General features: G+C 35.0%; 1 protein-coding gene across 4 annotated transcripts in view; it reads right to left on the bottom strand.

Moving 5' to 3' along the window:
- The window catches only part of GPHN (gephyrin), a 612,413-nt gene that overhangs the window by 248,880 nt on the left and 345,352 nt on the right, over window positions 1–18,181 (bottom strand). For 2 of the 4 annotated variants that reach the window (XM_081290454.1, XM_081290455.1), the window contains exons 6-8: window positions 17,265–17,331; window positions 12,145–12,417; window positions 10,556–10,663 (exon numbers count right to left, since the gene is read on the bottom strand). In XM_081290454.1, coding sequence (XP_081146580.1) covers window positions 10,556–10,663; window positions 12,145–12,417; window positions 17,265–17,331 — 448 coding nt within the window. The remainder of the gene's footprint in view (window positions 1–10,555; window positions 10,664–12,144; window positions 12,418–17,264; window positions 17,332–18,181) is intronic. The other 2 variants (XM_081290456.1, XM_081290457.1) reach the window with 1 other exon arrangement.

Raw genomic sequence — 18,181 nt, 5'->3', positions numbered from 1 at the left:
AGTTTCAACAAATCAGAGTTGGTTCGTTAAACAGACCAGTAAAATCTTTGCATAGACTCATCAAAAAAAATAAGAGAGTAGACTCAACTTATAAAAATCAGAAATGAAAGCGTGGGGGGGCACTGCTATTGATTTTATAGGAATAAAATTATTATAAGAGAATATTATGAAAAATTGCATGCCAACAAATTGGATAACCTGGATAAAATAGATAAAATTTTAGAAGTACAGAAACTATCTAAACTGATTCAAAAAGAAGTAGAAAATATGAATAAAAGTATAACTAGTAAAGAAATTGAATCAGAAATAAAAAATATATCTAACAAGGAAAAATTCAGGACCAGATGGCTTCTTTAAAATTCTACCAAATGTTTAAAGAATGAACACAAATCCTTCAACTCTTTCACAGAATAAAAAAGGAGGGATCATTTACTGATCCATTTCATGGGACCAGTATTCTTCATCACACTAAAGACAAATAAAAACACAGAAAAAGAAAACTGTAGACCAATATCCTTTATGAATAAATTTGCAAAAATCTTCAACAAAATAGTGGGAAATTAGATCTAATAGGATATTAAAAGTATTGTACATCCAGACCAAATTTGATTTATTTCAGAAATGCAAGGAAGGCTCAACATAAGAAAATAATGTTACATCACATTAATAAAAAGAATTTAAAAAACCCTCAAATGAAAACCTCTCACAAAACACACTCAGAAAATTAGGAATAGAAGGAAACTTCTTCATCTTGATAAAGCATCTATAAAAAAGCATAGCCAACATCCTACTTAATAAGTGAAGACTGAAAGCTTTCCCATAAAGTCAGGAAAAGGATTTCTGCTCTCCTCACTTCTATTCAACATTGTACTGGAAGTTCTAGCAATGGTGATTCCACCCCCACCCAACCCCAGTACAGGGGATGGAACCCAGGACCTTGCATATGCCAGGCAAGTGCCCTACCACTGACCTATACCCCTCAGCTCTTTTTTATTTTATTTTCAGACAGGATCTGGCTAAGTTGTCCAGGCTAGCCTCAAATTTGTAATCCTCCTGCCTCAGCATCCTGAGCAGCTGGGATACCATGCATGCAACATCAGATTTGGTTTAGACACTGAATTTTGAAAAGAAAAATAAATAAAAGGCATCTAAATTACAAAGGAAGAAGTAAAAACACCTATATTCATAGAGACATGATTATATATGTAAAATACTGAAGATTTCACAAGATGAATGGATAAACAAATTAGAGCTAATAAACAAATTCAACAAGGTTGCAGGATAAACAAAGAACACATAAAAATCAGTTATATTTCTATATACCAACACTGAAAAATTCAAAGAAAAAATTAAAACTATTTCATTTATAACAGCATCAAAGAGAATAAATACCCACAATGAATTTAACAAAGGGGACGCAAGACTTGTACATTAAAAATTACAAAACATTGCTGAAAGAAATTAAAGAAAATGCAAATGAGTAGAAAGACATCTGTGTTAATGTATGAAAGACTTAATATGGTTAAAATGGCAGTACAACTCAGAGGGATCTACAAATTCCAATGATTCTCCCATAAAAAATTTAAAAATTATGTTGAATTTCATGGAGCCCCAAATAGCTAAAAAAAAAAAAATCTTGACAAAAACAAAGCTGGAAGATTCTCATTTCCTGATTTCAAAACTTACTTCCAAACTGTGTAAACAAAACAGTAGGACACTGACATAAAGGCAGATGTAGATCAATGGACTAGAGTTCAGAAATACTCTTAGGAGATATCCATATACAAAAAGTAAATATGAAGTCTTACCTCATGCCACATATAAAAATTAGCTCAAAATCAAACACCTAACTATAGGAGCTAAAGCTATAAAATTCCAGGAAGAAAAAACAGGGGCAAATCTTTATGAACTTGGATTTGGTAAAGGATTCTTAGATAGGACATCAAAAACACAAGCAAAACAGAAAAACTAGATAAACTGAATTTTATCGAAATTAAAAATCACTGTGCATCAGAGGACATTATCAAAATACAAAATATGAGATACAAAATGGGAAGAAATATTTTCAAATCATGTTTGTGATAAGGGTATAGAATACGGAATATATAAAGAACTCTTATAACAATTCACTTTAAAAATGAGCAAATAATTTGAATAGACATTTCTCCAAGGAAGATATACAAAAGACCAATGTTATGGTTTAGATGTGGTATCCCCCCAAAAGCTCATGTGTGAGACATGCAAGAACGTTTGGAAGAGAAATGATTGTGTTGTAAGAGTTTTAGCCTAATCAGTGAATTAATCCCTGATGGGATTAATTGGGTGGTAACTGGAGGTAAGTGGGGTGTGGCTAGAGGAAGTGGTTCATTGCTGGTGTGGCTATGGGGCATATATTTTATATCTGTAGAGGGCAGTCTCTCTTCTTCTTCCTAATCATAATGTAAGCCACTTCCCTCTGCCATGCTCTTCCCAGGAATGGAGCCAGCTGTCTATGGATTGAGACCTCTGAAACCATGAGCTCTTAGATAAACTTTTCCTCCCCTAAAATTGTTCTAGTTGGGTCCTTTAGTCACAGCAGCAACAAAGCTGACTAAAACAACCAACAAGCACAGGAAATGATGTTTAATATCCTTAGTCATCAGTGAAAAGCAAATCAAGGCAAAAGTAAGATATAGTTTCACATGTACTCAGATAATAGCAATTAAACAAACAAACAAACAAACAAAAAGGAAGGCTGTGGTGGACTACACCTGTAATCCCAGCAGCTCTGGAGGCTGAGGCAGTCGGACAGCAATTCAAAGCCAGCCTCAGCAACTTTGGGAGGCCCTAAGCAACCTCAGTGAGATCCTCTCTCAAAAAAAAAAAAAAAAAAAAAAAAAAAAAGAAAATAAAAAAAATTACTAGGGATGTGCCCCTGATTTAAATCCTCAGTACCAAAAAAGGGGGAAAAAAAAAGGGGAAAATAACAAATGCTGGTGAGGAGGTAGAGAAATTGGAAACCTCATACAGTGTTGGATATGCAAAATGGTGCAGATCTGTGAAAAGTACTTTGATACTTCATAAAAAATTTAAACACAGAGTTATTATACAAACCAACAATTCTACACCCAGGTATCTATCCAAGAGAACTGCAAGTGGGTGTTCAAACAAAATTTTGTACAAGAATGTACATCACAGCATTATGCCCATCAGTGGATGAATAAGATGTGACATATCTATACAATAGAATATTGTGTAGCCATAAAAAGGAATACTGATATATACTAAAATATGGGTGAATCATGAAAATATCATATTAAATGAAAGAAGTCAACTATAAAAACCTTATTTATATGATTATATTTAAATGTAATATCCAGAGAGGCAAATCAATAGTGACAGAAACTCAATTAATGGTTATTAGCTGCTGGAGGTCAGAGGGATGGGGAATGACTGCTTAATGGACAATGTGTTTTCTTGGTGGGTGGGACGTATGTGAAGAAATATTTTGGAATTAGATAAAAGTGATGGCTGTACAACATTGTAAATGTACTAAAAGCCAATGAATGGAACACTCAAACATTTTTTTTTCAGGAAATGTATATCATGTATGTCTTCAGAACTTCTGATATTGATCCCTTCAGGGGCTATGAATAAGTGTAATAAAAATTACACTAAAGAATGAAACTGTCAAACAAGTATATCTTTTTTTTTTTTTTAGAGAGAGGAGAGAGAGAGAGAGAGAGAGAGAGAGAGAGAATTTTTTTTTAATATTTATTTTTCAGTTCTCGGCGGACACACATCTTTGTTGGTATGTGGTGCTGAGGATCGAACCCGGGCCACACGCATGCCAGGCGAGCACGCTACCGCTTGAGCCACATCCCCAGCCCCAAACAAGTATATCTTGAGTTCAGTTAAGTATCTGTCAAGTCACTCAAAATCCTTATGGGCAAGATTCAGAAAGTAGATTTTTTTTCTTATAACATTTTTAAATTGCAGATGGACACAATACGTCTATTCTATTTATTTATTTTTATGTGGTGTTGAGGATCAAACCCAGTGCCTCACACATGCTAGGCAAGCGCTCCACCACAGAGTTACATCCCCGGCCCCAGAAAGTGGATCTTGATGGACTATAATAGAAGGGCATGTCAACTAGTTAAGAAAGTATAAACAACAGGGTTTCTGGGATATGTGAAGTGGCCTGAGCTAGTTTTTGATGCTATGACCAAAATACCTGACGAGAACATCTTAGAGGAAGAAAAGTTTATTTTGGCCTCACAGTTTCAGAGTCCATGGCTGGCCAATTCTATTGCTCTGGGTCTGAGATAAGGCATAGCAGGAAGGGTGTGGTGGAGGAAAGCCCTTTAGTTCATGGCAGCCAGGAAGTGAGGGGAAGGAGGAAGATATGCTTGAGAAGGCAGCAACAAGATACAGGCTCCAGAGGCATAACCCCAGTGACCTACTTCCTCCAGTCATGCCCACCTGCCTTACCACACAGAAATGCAGATTATTAATCCACCAAATGAATTAATCAATGGATCAATCCACCAATGAGGCTACAACTCTAAATCTAATAATTTTCTCTCTGAACATTCCTGCATTACCTAATATGAACTTTTTGGGGGACATTTGAGGATACAAACCACAACATGGCCTATCCTAAGAAAAATTTTTATCAGTAACTTGAATGAAATTATGCTTAATACACCTGCGAGAGGAGGTAGAAAAAGGTAATATACTAGATGGCTAACATAGATTTTTAAAAGATTTAGTTAGTAAATTAATGGCAGAAATCAGCAATATGAAATTTAGTAATAAACATGAAGACCTGAATTTAGATTAAAACAGTGATGCAAAATAGTCCACAAGAATTTATGATTCATATTTATAAAGGAAAATCATGCTTATTAATTTTGTGTAGGTGGTGAACATATAAATATGAGATATTTTCTTATAAATTTAAAAACTAAAATAGAAGCTTGTTTTTTTACAAGGAATATTTATAAAACATTTTAAAGTTATTCTCCTATGACTTAGAAATGTCAGCTTTTCTGATGCTTTCAATGGTAGTAAACAGTCCTTATCATTTTAGTTCTCCACATAAATCTGTGTTTCAGGAAAATTAAAGGTAAAATCTTGCTGGTGACTACATTATAGTATCAGTTTTCTACATTATATAGAAAAATTTAGTAAGCAATCAAAAAGTATTTTCATTATTACTTCAATCATTTAATATATTGGCATATTATTCTCTAGGACAAAAATATGCTGATTATTGGTCTCTTTCTTTTTCAACCAACTGTCAGAGATGTTTTACTTTAATGTTTAAATCCAAAGGTTAAATATAGCTGAGTTGTAAAAATGAAATCCCACTTCATCTGATTCATATGAATACTAATATTTAATTCTACATTCAAAGTCCAAGAATGAAAATTTGGTATTAAATGCTGAGCAAGCCACATGTTTAGGTTATACTTTAAAGTTTTAAAGAAAAATTATGATATAGGACCTAAATTTTCAGTAGTATATATGCTATTAACACATGTTCTGAAATCTGGTAGATAACGTTAGTCCTCAATTCTTTTTAATTAAGATAAAAACACAGCTTTTTATAATTTTTCTCTGCTACCATAGCTTTCTTTCACTATGTCTATCTTCACTTTATGCTCTTTTTAGTATTCTTCAAAAAAACTTTTAACAGTAGTACTATGTCTGATCTGATGTCTTATGAGATCAGTTTTAAATGGACTGAGTGCCACTTTCAGATTTAATGTCTTCACTGGTTCCACTGATCTCATTCTTAGTATCACTTTTCTTTGATTGAGTATTTGGATCCTCACTGTTTTTTTCGAGTACTGGACCCCACACTACCTTTCTTTTTTAAAAATCTTATCATTAGATCCCTTTTTTCTTTCTTTGGATTTTCTGTCTTGTCCTTCTCAACTTTTGCTCCTCTGCTCACCTGATTTTCTATCCTGGCTTAACACAATAACTGAATAAAAGTAAATATTCACGATTCAAGGGTTGGTATCTTCACTTTCCTAACTCAACCTTCAAGGGTTCACTTATATGATTTGCCCTTCACACCTTCTCTCATGACTACTGATAACTTTTAGTTCTTCCTTGAAATTACTTAACAGATTTACTAGTTCCCTTTCATTAATGAGTTAAATAAAATCTTTGACAGACTTATTTTATATTTGTATAAGAGTTACAATTTAGCCTTTAAAAATTAATTGTTAACATGCTTCATACTCTGTTCTCCAAAGTATTTGGTTTCATGAATTAATCTAGATATTCTTCTCACTCCAGTGCTGCTTAGAGCTCAGAGCTCCCTTGCTTGGATCAGTAAGCTTCCACACATGCTACTGGTTACATTTCTTAGGCTGCATAGTGCATCTTATTTCAAGGATTTCAAACCAAGGTTCAAAACACCAATTTTCATTTGTAATTAGCTGGTCATCTCTTAGAACTTTACCCTTTTTCTTTTTCTCTTGTATTGTACGGAACTATTGCAGAGTAGTCAGAGTGCCCATGTTGGAACTAGACTGTCTGGACCTGAACACCAGTTCAGCCAATAGGCAGTTCTAAGATCTTAACCATTCTGAGCTTCAGTTTTCTCATGGGCAAAGTGAAGGTGAATGTAAATATCTGATGTATGTAAAATGTTTAGAAAAGTGACTGATACTCAATTTAAAATTTTAAAATTCCACAATCATCATTGATAGAAACAAAAAACCCCCATATATGTGTGCTTATAAATACTTAAATCTTCTGACCCAAACTTTATAATGTATTTATTCATGGTCATTTATAATAGTGTCATTTATTTCCAGGCAGGTTCTGTCTCATGTTCTAATCAAATGCTCTAGAAAGACAGACTTCTTCCCAAGTGATCATGTGAATCTGACATGGTTTTCTCCATATCTTTTTTTTTTATTGGTTGTTCAAAACATTACATAGTTCTTGATATATCATATTTCACACTTTGATTCAAGTGGGTTATGAACTCCCATTTTTACCCCGTAAACAGATTGCAGAGTCACATCAGTTACACTTCCACTGATTTACATATTGACATACTCATGTCTGTTGTATTTTGCTGCCTTTCCTATCCTCTACTATCCCCCCTCCCCTCCCCTCCCCTCCCCTCCCCTTCCCTCCCCTCTTCTCTCTCTACCCCCTCTACTGTAATTCATTTCTCCCCCTTGTATTATTTTTCCCTTTCCCCTCACTTCCTCTTTTAACTCAAAATGGATCAAGGAGCTTGATATCAAACCAGAGACAAGGCATCTGATAGAAGAAAAAGTTGGCTACGACCTACACACTGTGGGGTCGGGCTCCAAATTCCTCAATAGGACACCCATAGCACAAGAATTAATATCTAGAATCAACAAATGGGACTTGCTCAAACTAAAAAGTTTTTTCTCAGCAAAAGAAACAATAAGAGAGGTAAATAGGGAGCCTACATCATGGGAACAAATCTTTACTCCTCACACTTCAGATAGAGCCCTAATATCCAGAGTATATAAAGAACTCAAAAAATTAGACAATAAGATAACAAATAACCCAATCAACAAATGGGCCAAGGACCTAAACAGACACTTCTCAGAGGAGGACATACAATCAATCAACAAGTACATGAAAAAATGCTCACCATTGCTAGCAGTCAGAGAAATGCAAATCAAAACCACCCTAAGATATCATCTCACTCCAGTAAGATTGGCAGCCATTATGAAGTCAAACAACAACAAGTGCTGGCGAGGATGTGGGGAAAAGGGTACACTTGTACATTGTTGGTGGGACTGCAAATTGGTGCAACCAATTTGGAAAGCAGTATGGAGATTTCTTGGAAAGCTGGGAATGGAACCACCATTTGATCCAGCTATTCCCCTTCTGGGTCTATTCCCTAAAGACCTAAAAAGAGCATGCTACAGGGACACTGCTACATCGATGTTCATAGCAGTACAATTCACAATAGCAAGACTGTGGAAGCAACCTAGATGCCCTTCAATAGACGAATGGATAAAAAAAATGTGGCATTTATACACAATGGAGTATTACTCTGCATTAAAAAAATGACAAAATTATAGAATTTGGAGGGAAATGGATGGCATTAGAGCAGATTATGCTAAGTGAAGCTAGCCAATCCCTAAAAAACAAATGCCAAATGTCTTCTTTGATATAAGGAGAGTAACTAAGAACAGAGTAGGGAAGAAGAGCATGAGAAGATGACTAACATTAAACAGGGATGAGAGGTGGGAGGGACAGGGAGAGAGAAGGGAAATTGCTCTCCATATCTTTTTACCAGGAGAAAATCACCACCTTTTCCCAGGGCAAACAGAAGATTTTCTTTCATTCAATGCAGCTTGAGAGAATTATTCTTAATCCTGATTTCTCCAGAAGATTTAAATCAGTGAGATGGGATTTCCTATTATGAATTTCCAAAGGTATCTTTCCTTTTTGTCTTAAATTTATACTTTTCCTGTCATTATGAATTTTTTCTAACCTGTCAATTGCCTTCACACTATAAAGCACAAATTGTCTTCAGATTTCTATCTACTCTCAAGGAGATGAACTTCACATTTATTTTATAAGCATAGAGAGGCAGGAGTTTTTCTTTTTTTCCCCTCTTCTTCCTCCTTTATGTCTTATTCTCCCTACTCTCTATCCTCTAAAATCAGGTTAAATCCTTTACTTTCATATTTGGGTTAAATTTAACCCAAATATGAAAGTAAAGGGAGTCCTATTTGATATGACATAGTCATTATTAGAACATTTTTCATCTTTTTTATGAGACAGTAATATTGATGCATGTTAGAGAAAATGCTTTTGGTTATTAACAATAGTATACCTATCTACGTCTAATTGGCCTTTTAAAATTTATTTTAGTTCATAGAACTGAAAAATCAAGAGTTACATATAGCTCATCAGGGCTTGGGTTGTTGGTTCAAATAATAGAATAAGGATCCAGTATCTCTATCTTTCATTTCTTAGGGTTGTTCCTTTACAATTGATGCTACTATGTAGGACATCTTCTTTGCAATATTACAAGAAGGATATTCTTGGAATTGTACATATTTCTTTATTCATTTTCAGCAAAGCCCCAGAATTTGTGTCCTAGTACTTCAAATAAAGTCTAAGAGATAAGACCCATTGGCTCTGACTGGTTTGAATTAAGTATTCATTGAATCAATAATGGTGACTGGTTGAAATAGTTATGCTACTTACATTAAGCCACTTTACCCAAACTATATGATTCAAGTGTAGTGTAGTATTACAAAGAGGGAATGGGAAATGGCTGCTTATGTGGAACTAACAAATACCCATTACAAGAGGCATTTCCCAAGTCTTTTTATTTCCTGAAATAGCAAGTCGCTCTGTTTGACAATAATTAGAAACTAAGTATTAAAGAATCAGTACATGGATTGTTTCATTTTCTTAAGTATAAGAAGTAGAAAATGGAGTAAGGAAAGTGAAGAAGTAATAAAGAGAGCAACTCTACCTAGGCTGTAAATTCTTTATGCCTGAAACAATCTATTCATATTTGCATTTAGAAGCACTAGAGCATTAAAGGCTTTCCTTTTCTTTATTTTCTGTTATCTATTTCTTTTCATTCTTTTTTATGGATGCCAGGTACCAAGGTGCCAGGTACTCTGACGAACTCCTCTCATTATCATTTATCAAAGAAAGTACAATAATGTTATATCTGTTAAAATAACCAATACTACTACTTAGACAGGATTATTAAACATCAATTAATAAATGAGAAGTTCTGAGTGATGCCATATGAGGACATGTAGTGAGTACAGTTTAACAGCCATTCTCAACTTGTTCCTCTAAAGAACAAAGTCCTAAAAATTTAAGGCATGCATCATATGCAGTAAATAACTTCCCTTTGAGTCATGGTCTAACTTATCACTACTTAGTGATTTATTTTTGCCACTTTATACTCTTTAATCTGGAAATTTTTGGAATTTTCAAACTATCATTCAAAATATAGCTTTTATCTGCTTAAAAGAATATAAATACTTAAAAGTTTGATTCTAAAGATATGTAAATCATAGAATTTGCATTAAGATTCAACTCCTTAAATGGTTGTAATGAGAACACAGTGAAGGAAAATAAATGAGATGCAAAATCATGAGGAAAAAAAATGTAGAAAGCAAGGTAAATACAAATTAAACATTAGCTTGACTAATCTATCTAGATTTTTATTACCCCAAAGTAATCCTTTAAGGGGTTATCTTAATTAAGTCAGTCAATTTATTTAAAGATTATCCATAAATTTTCCAAGAAAAAAATTTGGAGCAACAAAATTCTTGAAAGTCATGTGATCAATGCTCATTATCACAAACTACAGAATCAATGATAGCAGAGATAATTAGGCACAAAACAAACTATTATGTTACTTGATAAATTATGCTCAATGGCAGTTATACTTTCACAAGACACTGTTGAAAATCCATCAGAATAAAATAACACATCTTCCATGATATGTTATAGTCCACCTCCAAAGAGAAGAAGTAGGGTGTATATCTGCAAAATCATTAATGAGAAAGCCTTGTCTTACCCGTTCATCTGTACTGCCTGTTGCATGATGGGGATAATTGATGAGACCAGGGATGGGCTGCGCACCATGTGCCATGATAACAGCAGGACTGGTGTAGAATGGATGCTTCTAATGCACAACACATAACAATTATGAATATAGTGACAGGAAAACATGCAACTACACAAGCAAAATGACCAAAAGGAAAAATGGTGAAAACAAATGGAACAATGAGATGCCATAATTTTCTAACTACGGCAACAAAATCAGCTAGATTTCAAATTCTATAAACGTTTTCCTTAAGACTGAAACTAATGGTACTTTTCACTTTTAGTTAAGAGTAAAAGTGAAGAAAATATACCTATTTAACCATTTGTTCCATTAAAAAATCACACACAACTTAAATACTTACTAGTATTAAGTAAGGACTTAATAGATCATTGAATAATCTGGATATAGATCATCTTGTCTTCATTGAAGGAACCATTTGCTACTTGCCTTAATAGAAACTTGGAAAGTATTTCTCTATGATTCTAATCTATATTTTCTCAATAAAAACCTAACTATGCTCATAGCCAAAATATCTGAATGACCTATAAAACTCTGCAAATTACTTCATCAAGCAATTGAATTTCAACCTTCATGCTATTAATCAATAAATAAACAATTATCATTTTTACAATTGATATGTTCCTTTCTAAAGATACTAAAGAAGATTAGGTGAATTCTACCAGGTTAGGAAAGGTAGCAGAATGCAACAGTCACTAATATGGCATTATGTAAAAATGTGAATATGTAACAGATGTGATTCTGCAATCTGTATTTGGGGTGAAAATGGGAGTTCAAAACACAATTTGAGTCAAATGTATGAAAGATGATATATCATGAGCTATGTAATGCTTTAAATAATCACTAAAAAAAAGAATAACAGTGTAAGTCATTTAGTGACTTTAAAATGACTGAAGTTACTTTAAATATCTCAAAAACTGTTCAAAGAGAATTTGTAATACTTTGATATTATTCTAACAATATTTATTAGTTTATTAAGTTAAAAATGCAAATGTATTATATTCATTTTTTCTTTATACCACTAGGGTAATTTGTGTGCAATATTATTTAAATAAATGTTTAGTTAAGGAACATTTGACAACTGCTTAAAAGCCTTGTGTTTAAATTTTTTTTATTAATTTTCAACTGATTTCTAAGGTTTTTTAACTTGTTTTCTGCTCTGTTAAGAATATGTTAAGTTTTGATGTTTTTCATATATAAATATTATATTTTAATATGCCCATAAAAATGATATCTTCAAAGAGTTCTTAATGTCACATTGTTTGTCATGGAAGCTAAACTTCAACAAGTGATAGTAGTATCTATAATGTCTCATAGCACAGAATAAACTTCATTGTCTTCAAGGTCTATATCAAGAAGGAAACATAGTAATAGAGTGTAATGGATATCCCAGTTCTTTAGTTCTTAAGTATGCTCTAAAGAAAAGTATGGAAGAATGGGATGGAAAGAGGGATGTAACCAACATATTCACCTAGGGGTCCTCCAGATCTCTGAGCCTCTTTTTTTTTTTTTTTTTCCTGAGCCTCTCTTAACAGGCTTACCTTGGCAGCAATGGCTGCTGCAGTTATATGTGATGAAGAACTATCTTCTGTTGAAGCAACACCACTGTCTTTCTTCTCTTCTTCCTCTTCTTCACATTGTACCCCTTTGTCTTCTGTCTGTTTATGGGGACTTGTTGTAGGAGGAGGGGAGAGAGGAGGTGGTGGAGAAGGTAAATCTTCTAGTTCATCATGTACCTCCTTTACTTTTACAATGGCATCACGTAAAAGGTCAATGGCATGAGGTAGAGCTGGCAGTATGAACTGAAAGCATTCCTGTCCACAAGAAGAATAAAGGAAAAAATGAGGATGAAGCTTTTTCTAGACATATAAAATGGTGTCAATCAAACTGACTCTTGATTTTGGATTTGCATTTCCTTCTATCAAATTCAAGAATGAATTACATTTAAAGCATTGCTTTTACAATGTGAAATATGAAGTAAGCATGGCATTCAGTATTTTCCATAAACTAGAGAATGACTAAGATAGTATTACAGTACTAGATAAGCATATGCTGCATTTTTTTAAAGTTAAAATCTGATACAACTTTAGGGTTTAAAAATACATCACGAGAAAGGCAAAAGTTTTCAGTTACAGTAGGACACCAGAACTGACAACCCACAGGACGACTAGATTATTTTGTTCAGAAAATAGTCATTATGTGACTATCATAATAAAGTATAACCAGGAAACATAGTACAATATGTAAAAATAGAAATGAGCTTATATATTGACTTGCATGAAGTAAATATAATCTGCTGCTCAAGTGCTGACATTACCTACAATGTATTACCAAAAGATAAATGTGAGAAGTTATCACCAAAACATAGAGCCACGTATGTTGGGGAATAAGTAGAAGTATTTCTCTTTCTCATTTAAAGTAACATTATATCAACTAAGATGTAAAGAGATAACTTAAAATTTTGGAGAGATTACTGGAATACTGGAAGGCTGCCTAAACTTTTGACTTCTCTTTGTATGGCTCAATCAGTTTACTATATAATTAAGAATTTAACCTTGACCAAAGGGCAATAGGGCCTTTACTCTCAGCTTCTGGGAAGTTTCTCTAGACCCTTGGAATGACATGCCTGATAAAAAGTCTTTGCCTGGAGACTTTAGCCACCAGGCACTAAAACTCTGGATACCACCAGCTAAGGTTAGCATTCTTAGCTGGCAATACTCTGAAAGTACTATTATACACTGATGAAGGGTAACATTTCCATGTCCATGACTCCAAAAGGAGAGGACAATGTAATCTCCTTGTTTGATACCTTTCTTGTATTCTTCCCTATGTACTTTTCTCCTTAGATGATTTTAATTTATATCTCTTCCCTATAAAAAATAACAATGAGTATGACAGCTCTCAGTGAGTTTTCTGAATCCTAATGAATTATTAAACCTAAGAGTGGTTTTAGGTATCTTAAATTTGCAATTGGTATCTGAAGTGAAGGCAGTCTTTTGAAGTATTCCAACTTTGTAGTTGGCTGAAGAAGATAAAAGCAATTCAACTCCATGGTCCGAAATACATTATTCTTGCCTCTAAATTTGGGTTTGGTCCGAAATACATTATTCTTGCCTCTAAATTTGGGTTTTTGCTGACTCATGAGTGGTGTCCAGTGGGCTGGCCATATGGTCAGGGAGAAGGGCAATGAAAACTGATCTATTAAAGAAATGTCTGCTTGGGGCATGGCCCTAAGGAAATCATTGGGGAAAATTAACAGGTGCGTTAACTGATGGATATGTTAATGTTCATCAGAAGAACTTCCTTGTAAGATTAGAAGTTGATTAGAAATGGAGAGTGGATATAAAGTATAATTGCTTGATGCCGATACCTTGGCCCATGAAATGATTGGACACTGAAGGGCTACCCCAATGTAAAGATAGGCTGAATCTAGATATAGTTGTACCCTCTGAGACAAAATGCCAATAAGAATTGTTTTAAGAGACTGCAGAAGGCTATGGGGCAGAATCCAGTGATTTGGGAAAGGCCCTGCAGGTAACTGGTAAATCATATTGATTCAAGTGGATGCTGTTCACACAAAGAGATCCTAATATTTTCATCCTCAGAGTAAGAGTTTGATAGAGAATAGAATGGGCAACTGAAATATTTGTTGTTTTTGGTGAGAGGAGATAAAGGTATTAAGGCCTGGTTTGTGTGTGTCTTCATGAGTACATGATCACATTCAACATAGGAAATGGAAAAGGAAGGTCCCCACAACAGAAATAATTTTGCTTTTCTGGGAAATGGGATTTGGGGAACGATGCTGGTATGACTATACTTTTTCTTTATAAGTGTACTTTTTCTTTTTCTTCCATGTTACCTCAACTTTCTCTTTTTCTTTTTTTTTTTTAAAGAGAGAGTGAGAGAGGGGAGAGAGAGAGAGAGAATTTTTAATATTCATTTTTCAGTTCTCGGCGGACACAACATCTTTGTTGGTATGTGGTGCTGAGGATCGAACCCTGGCCGCACGCATGCCAGGCGAGCGCGCCACCGCTTGAGCCACATCCCCAGCCCTCAACTTTCTCTTTTTCTACCTGATGCAGTGGTCTCAGGATCAGTATACAGCTGTAGGTACCAGAAGAGGGGGTGATTCTGAAGTGAGAAAACTGTTAACTATATCTTTAAATTTTTATGTTATAATTCTTAAGGGACTAATGTTACCATCTGACCAAACTAGGTTTGAAAGAATGCAGTTATATTGCCTAGTAGGTTAAGGCAGTCCACTAGCTCTTTACCTTTATAATCGTATCCTATATGGATAGGAATGGAGTGAGTGGGAAGCATTTGCAAAACTAGCATTACTGATGACAATCTGGACCACCACGGTAACTGAACCTTGTATTCCTTTCAAAGAAATGTTTGGGTAAAAATGGATACAAGAAAATAATGGAAGCTTAGATGAAGAAATGCATGAAAAGGTTATGCAGTGAGGAAAACAAAAGATAACACTGGTGTCTCAAAAGAGGCTTAGAACAAAAGATGATATTGTTTCTTAGCACAACAATATCAGACACTTGAAAGGATGTAGTCATATGCTGCTAAGACCACTCCTTTTTTAGAACTTGACACGCTTGAAAATCTCAGTGGTAACGCCTTGGGAGATATTTGGTCATCCGATATGATGATAGATGAGCTCACTGTTAGTTTCTGAGGAGGACTCTAGTATTGGGTGCCGCAGTCTGGCTGGGCACAATTCAGGAGCCACTTGTCAAAAGAAACAAACTTTATTTTTAGAACACACACACCGCACCACACAGCTCTTCGGAAAACCCTCAGAGCCCAACTGCCACCACCAGCTTCCCACAAGCCTCTCAACCTCCCTCACTCCTCCTGCTCTTAAGGCCGATTGGCTGGGTTGCGTGGGCGGAGCCAAAAAAATCCCCCAATGAGCAGCTCTGAATCCCCCAATGAGCAGGTCTGAAAGGGCGGGGAAACAACCCAAATAGGCATCACTGCAGAGGAGCCAATCGGTTGGCAGCTAGAAGTTTGCTGGGGCCGCTGTGAGTCAATCATCAGCTGGCAGCTGGAAGTTTGCTGGCAGCTGGAAGTTTGCTGGGGCCCCTTCAGCTGTGGCTCTCAACATCTCCCCCTCTCTGTTTAAACAACAAGCATGAGGCTTAGGGACCATGCCTGCCTTAGGTTGTCCAATACTACATATGGTTCTTACCCATCATCGGATGAGCTGACCTCAAGGCATCAGCCTCCTGTCTTAGGTTGGTACCACTGCAATTGGATCTTACCCGTCATTGACTACCAGTCCAGCATACAGCCACACCTGTGGATAGGTCTTTGTACCAGCGGGGGCGGGGGGGGGTGAGGTTCTTTGTCTCACCTCTGTTGGCCCCCAAATTTTAGCTGAACGACCATCACAAGCAGAAGAGAAGAGGATACACCAAGCCAATTGATGGCTCCTTTTGGAAAAATTGTACCACTGATGACACCATGGTTTGATGGCAGCTGGAAGTTTGTTGGGGCCCCTTTGGCTGTGGCTCTCAACAATTGGGTCAGTATCTTTTGACTTGTTTATCTACTTCTATACTGTAATGCTGTAATAATGTCATTATTAGTAATATTGCAGTATTGAAATAGATGATCAGATGTATAGAGAAACTGAGTTAAAAATTAGTTTCCTCAGAATATAATATCAATAGAAAATGACAGGACTAATGAAGAAGTGAAAATTAGTTCAGCTAATTTCCTTGGTATATAGTTTTGCACAAATATAGTACAAAAAGCAGTAGGTCAAGGTGGAAAATGAGTATATTACAAAAATATAAAAATGTTTGCAATGCCTTTAGAGGATGGATTAGCTGTTTCTTTAAATCTGTCCATAGTCCACATTACCTCTTTCAAATCTAAGTCATATAAATACTGATAATATAGATGTCCAGGATCTCTTTGATTAATGTTAATTTTTTGCTATATGAAAGCTTGGGCAAAATGCCAGTGGCGACTTGTGTAGTGAAGAACTAACATTACCTCAAGAGAGTTTGACCTTTGTTCTCAGCTACTGGGAGGTGATCCTTAGGTCCTCAGAATATCATGCTCGATAGGAGTAAAAATCCTTCGTTTGCCTGAGCCTTTGGCTACCTAACAGGGGCTTTGGGTTACAAGGGTATTGGTTTTGTCTTTGGAAGGTAATAGAGAGTATACCTTCCAAAGACACCAGTCCAATCTCTGGGAAGGGCTAAAAAACTAAAGGTTAGCCACATGGTCAGTATGTAACACCACCACCTCTGGATACCAAGAGTGCAGGTGATGATCTCTGACTGACAATATTCTATGTGTACTGTCACACATTAATACCAGGAAAATAAAGCATTCATGACTTTACCAGCAGAGGACAATAAAAACTCCACATTTAGCATTTTTCCTCTGTATTCAGTCTTATGTACTTTTTCCTTTGGTTAATTTAATTAGTATTTTCCCCTTATAATGAACTATAACTGTGAGTGTGAGGGAGTTCTCTGAGTCTTTCTAGTGAATTATTGAAACTAAGGGTAATTTTGGGAATCCCCCAATTACTGTCAGTAATGTGGAATGCTCCAACTTTTTGGTTGGCTAACTCCCAATACTTGGTTAAAAGTCCTCACACTAAACCATAAATGTCAAGGATGCTTACCTGAGATCCTTTCTTGCTACCTGGTAGGTTAATTATGAGAGTTTTCCCTCTGATTCCACATACAGGCCTGAAAGGAAAGAAAAAGTGGATGAATACTAAATTGCAATGAATGTTTGGTTTAAATATATTCAATAACAAAAGCCAATCAAATTTTCTTTACATATAAACAACTGTTTTAGGAATAAAATCATTATAGTAAGAGATCTTCCAGTTGCTACACAAATTGGGCATTCTAGTTAATGTTTTTTACAATTAGTATGGTGGATTGAAAAAAGGCACTGAATGTGGAATCAGAATACAGAAGCTATTTTGAAGCAATTTGAAAATTAGCATTTTCCCCCTAATATAAGTTTTTTCATATCTCATACAGTTGTAAGATTTCAATCAGTGAATAAAAGTTATCAAGTGTAGTAATATTTATGTTCAAAAATCTAACACATAAAGTACTGAACAACTGAGTGAGATTTAGATTTGTGCTCCTGCTCAAGAAGTATAAAAGCTTTAAAGTAAAATAAGATTTTTCATAAATGAATGGCATTAGGGAAAAGGCTAGAGAGCTCAGTTACTAACAGGCTCATTGGTGGATACAGATCACCAAGAGATCATTATCAATTTCCAGTCTACATTTTAACCAATAGATTAGATAAGAAAGATAAAAAGGTGGAAGAGCCCTGCAAGTCTATTGTGAAAGTTGAAGGTTTGGATTTTTGTGTGGCAGTTAGAATCATGTTCTTTGTTACTTTGATCTTGTAACATTATTTCTTTTTCATCTTTTGAAAACAAATTATGTTAATTAAAAAATTTTACAACTAATATTTTTTTAGTCATGTAAGAGAAGAGTTGTTCACATTTATTTAAAACTTTTCTTATATCTGAAAATGACTACTGAATCACCTTTAGACATCTTATGGAAATTC

The sequence above is a fragment of the Spermophilus citellus genome, assembly GCF_964194105.1.
Source record: "Spermophilus citellus genome assembly, chromosome: 4".
Taxonomy (NCBI): Eukaryota; Metazoa; Chordata; class Mammalia; order Rodentia; family Sciuridae; genus Spermophilus; species Spermophilus citellus.
This window is presented reverse-complemented; position numbering and strand designations above follow the sequence as displayed.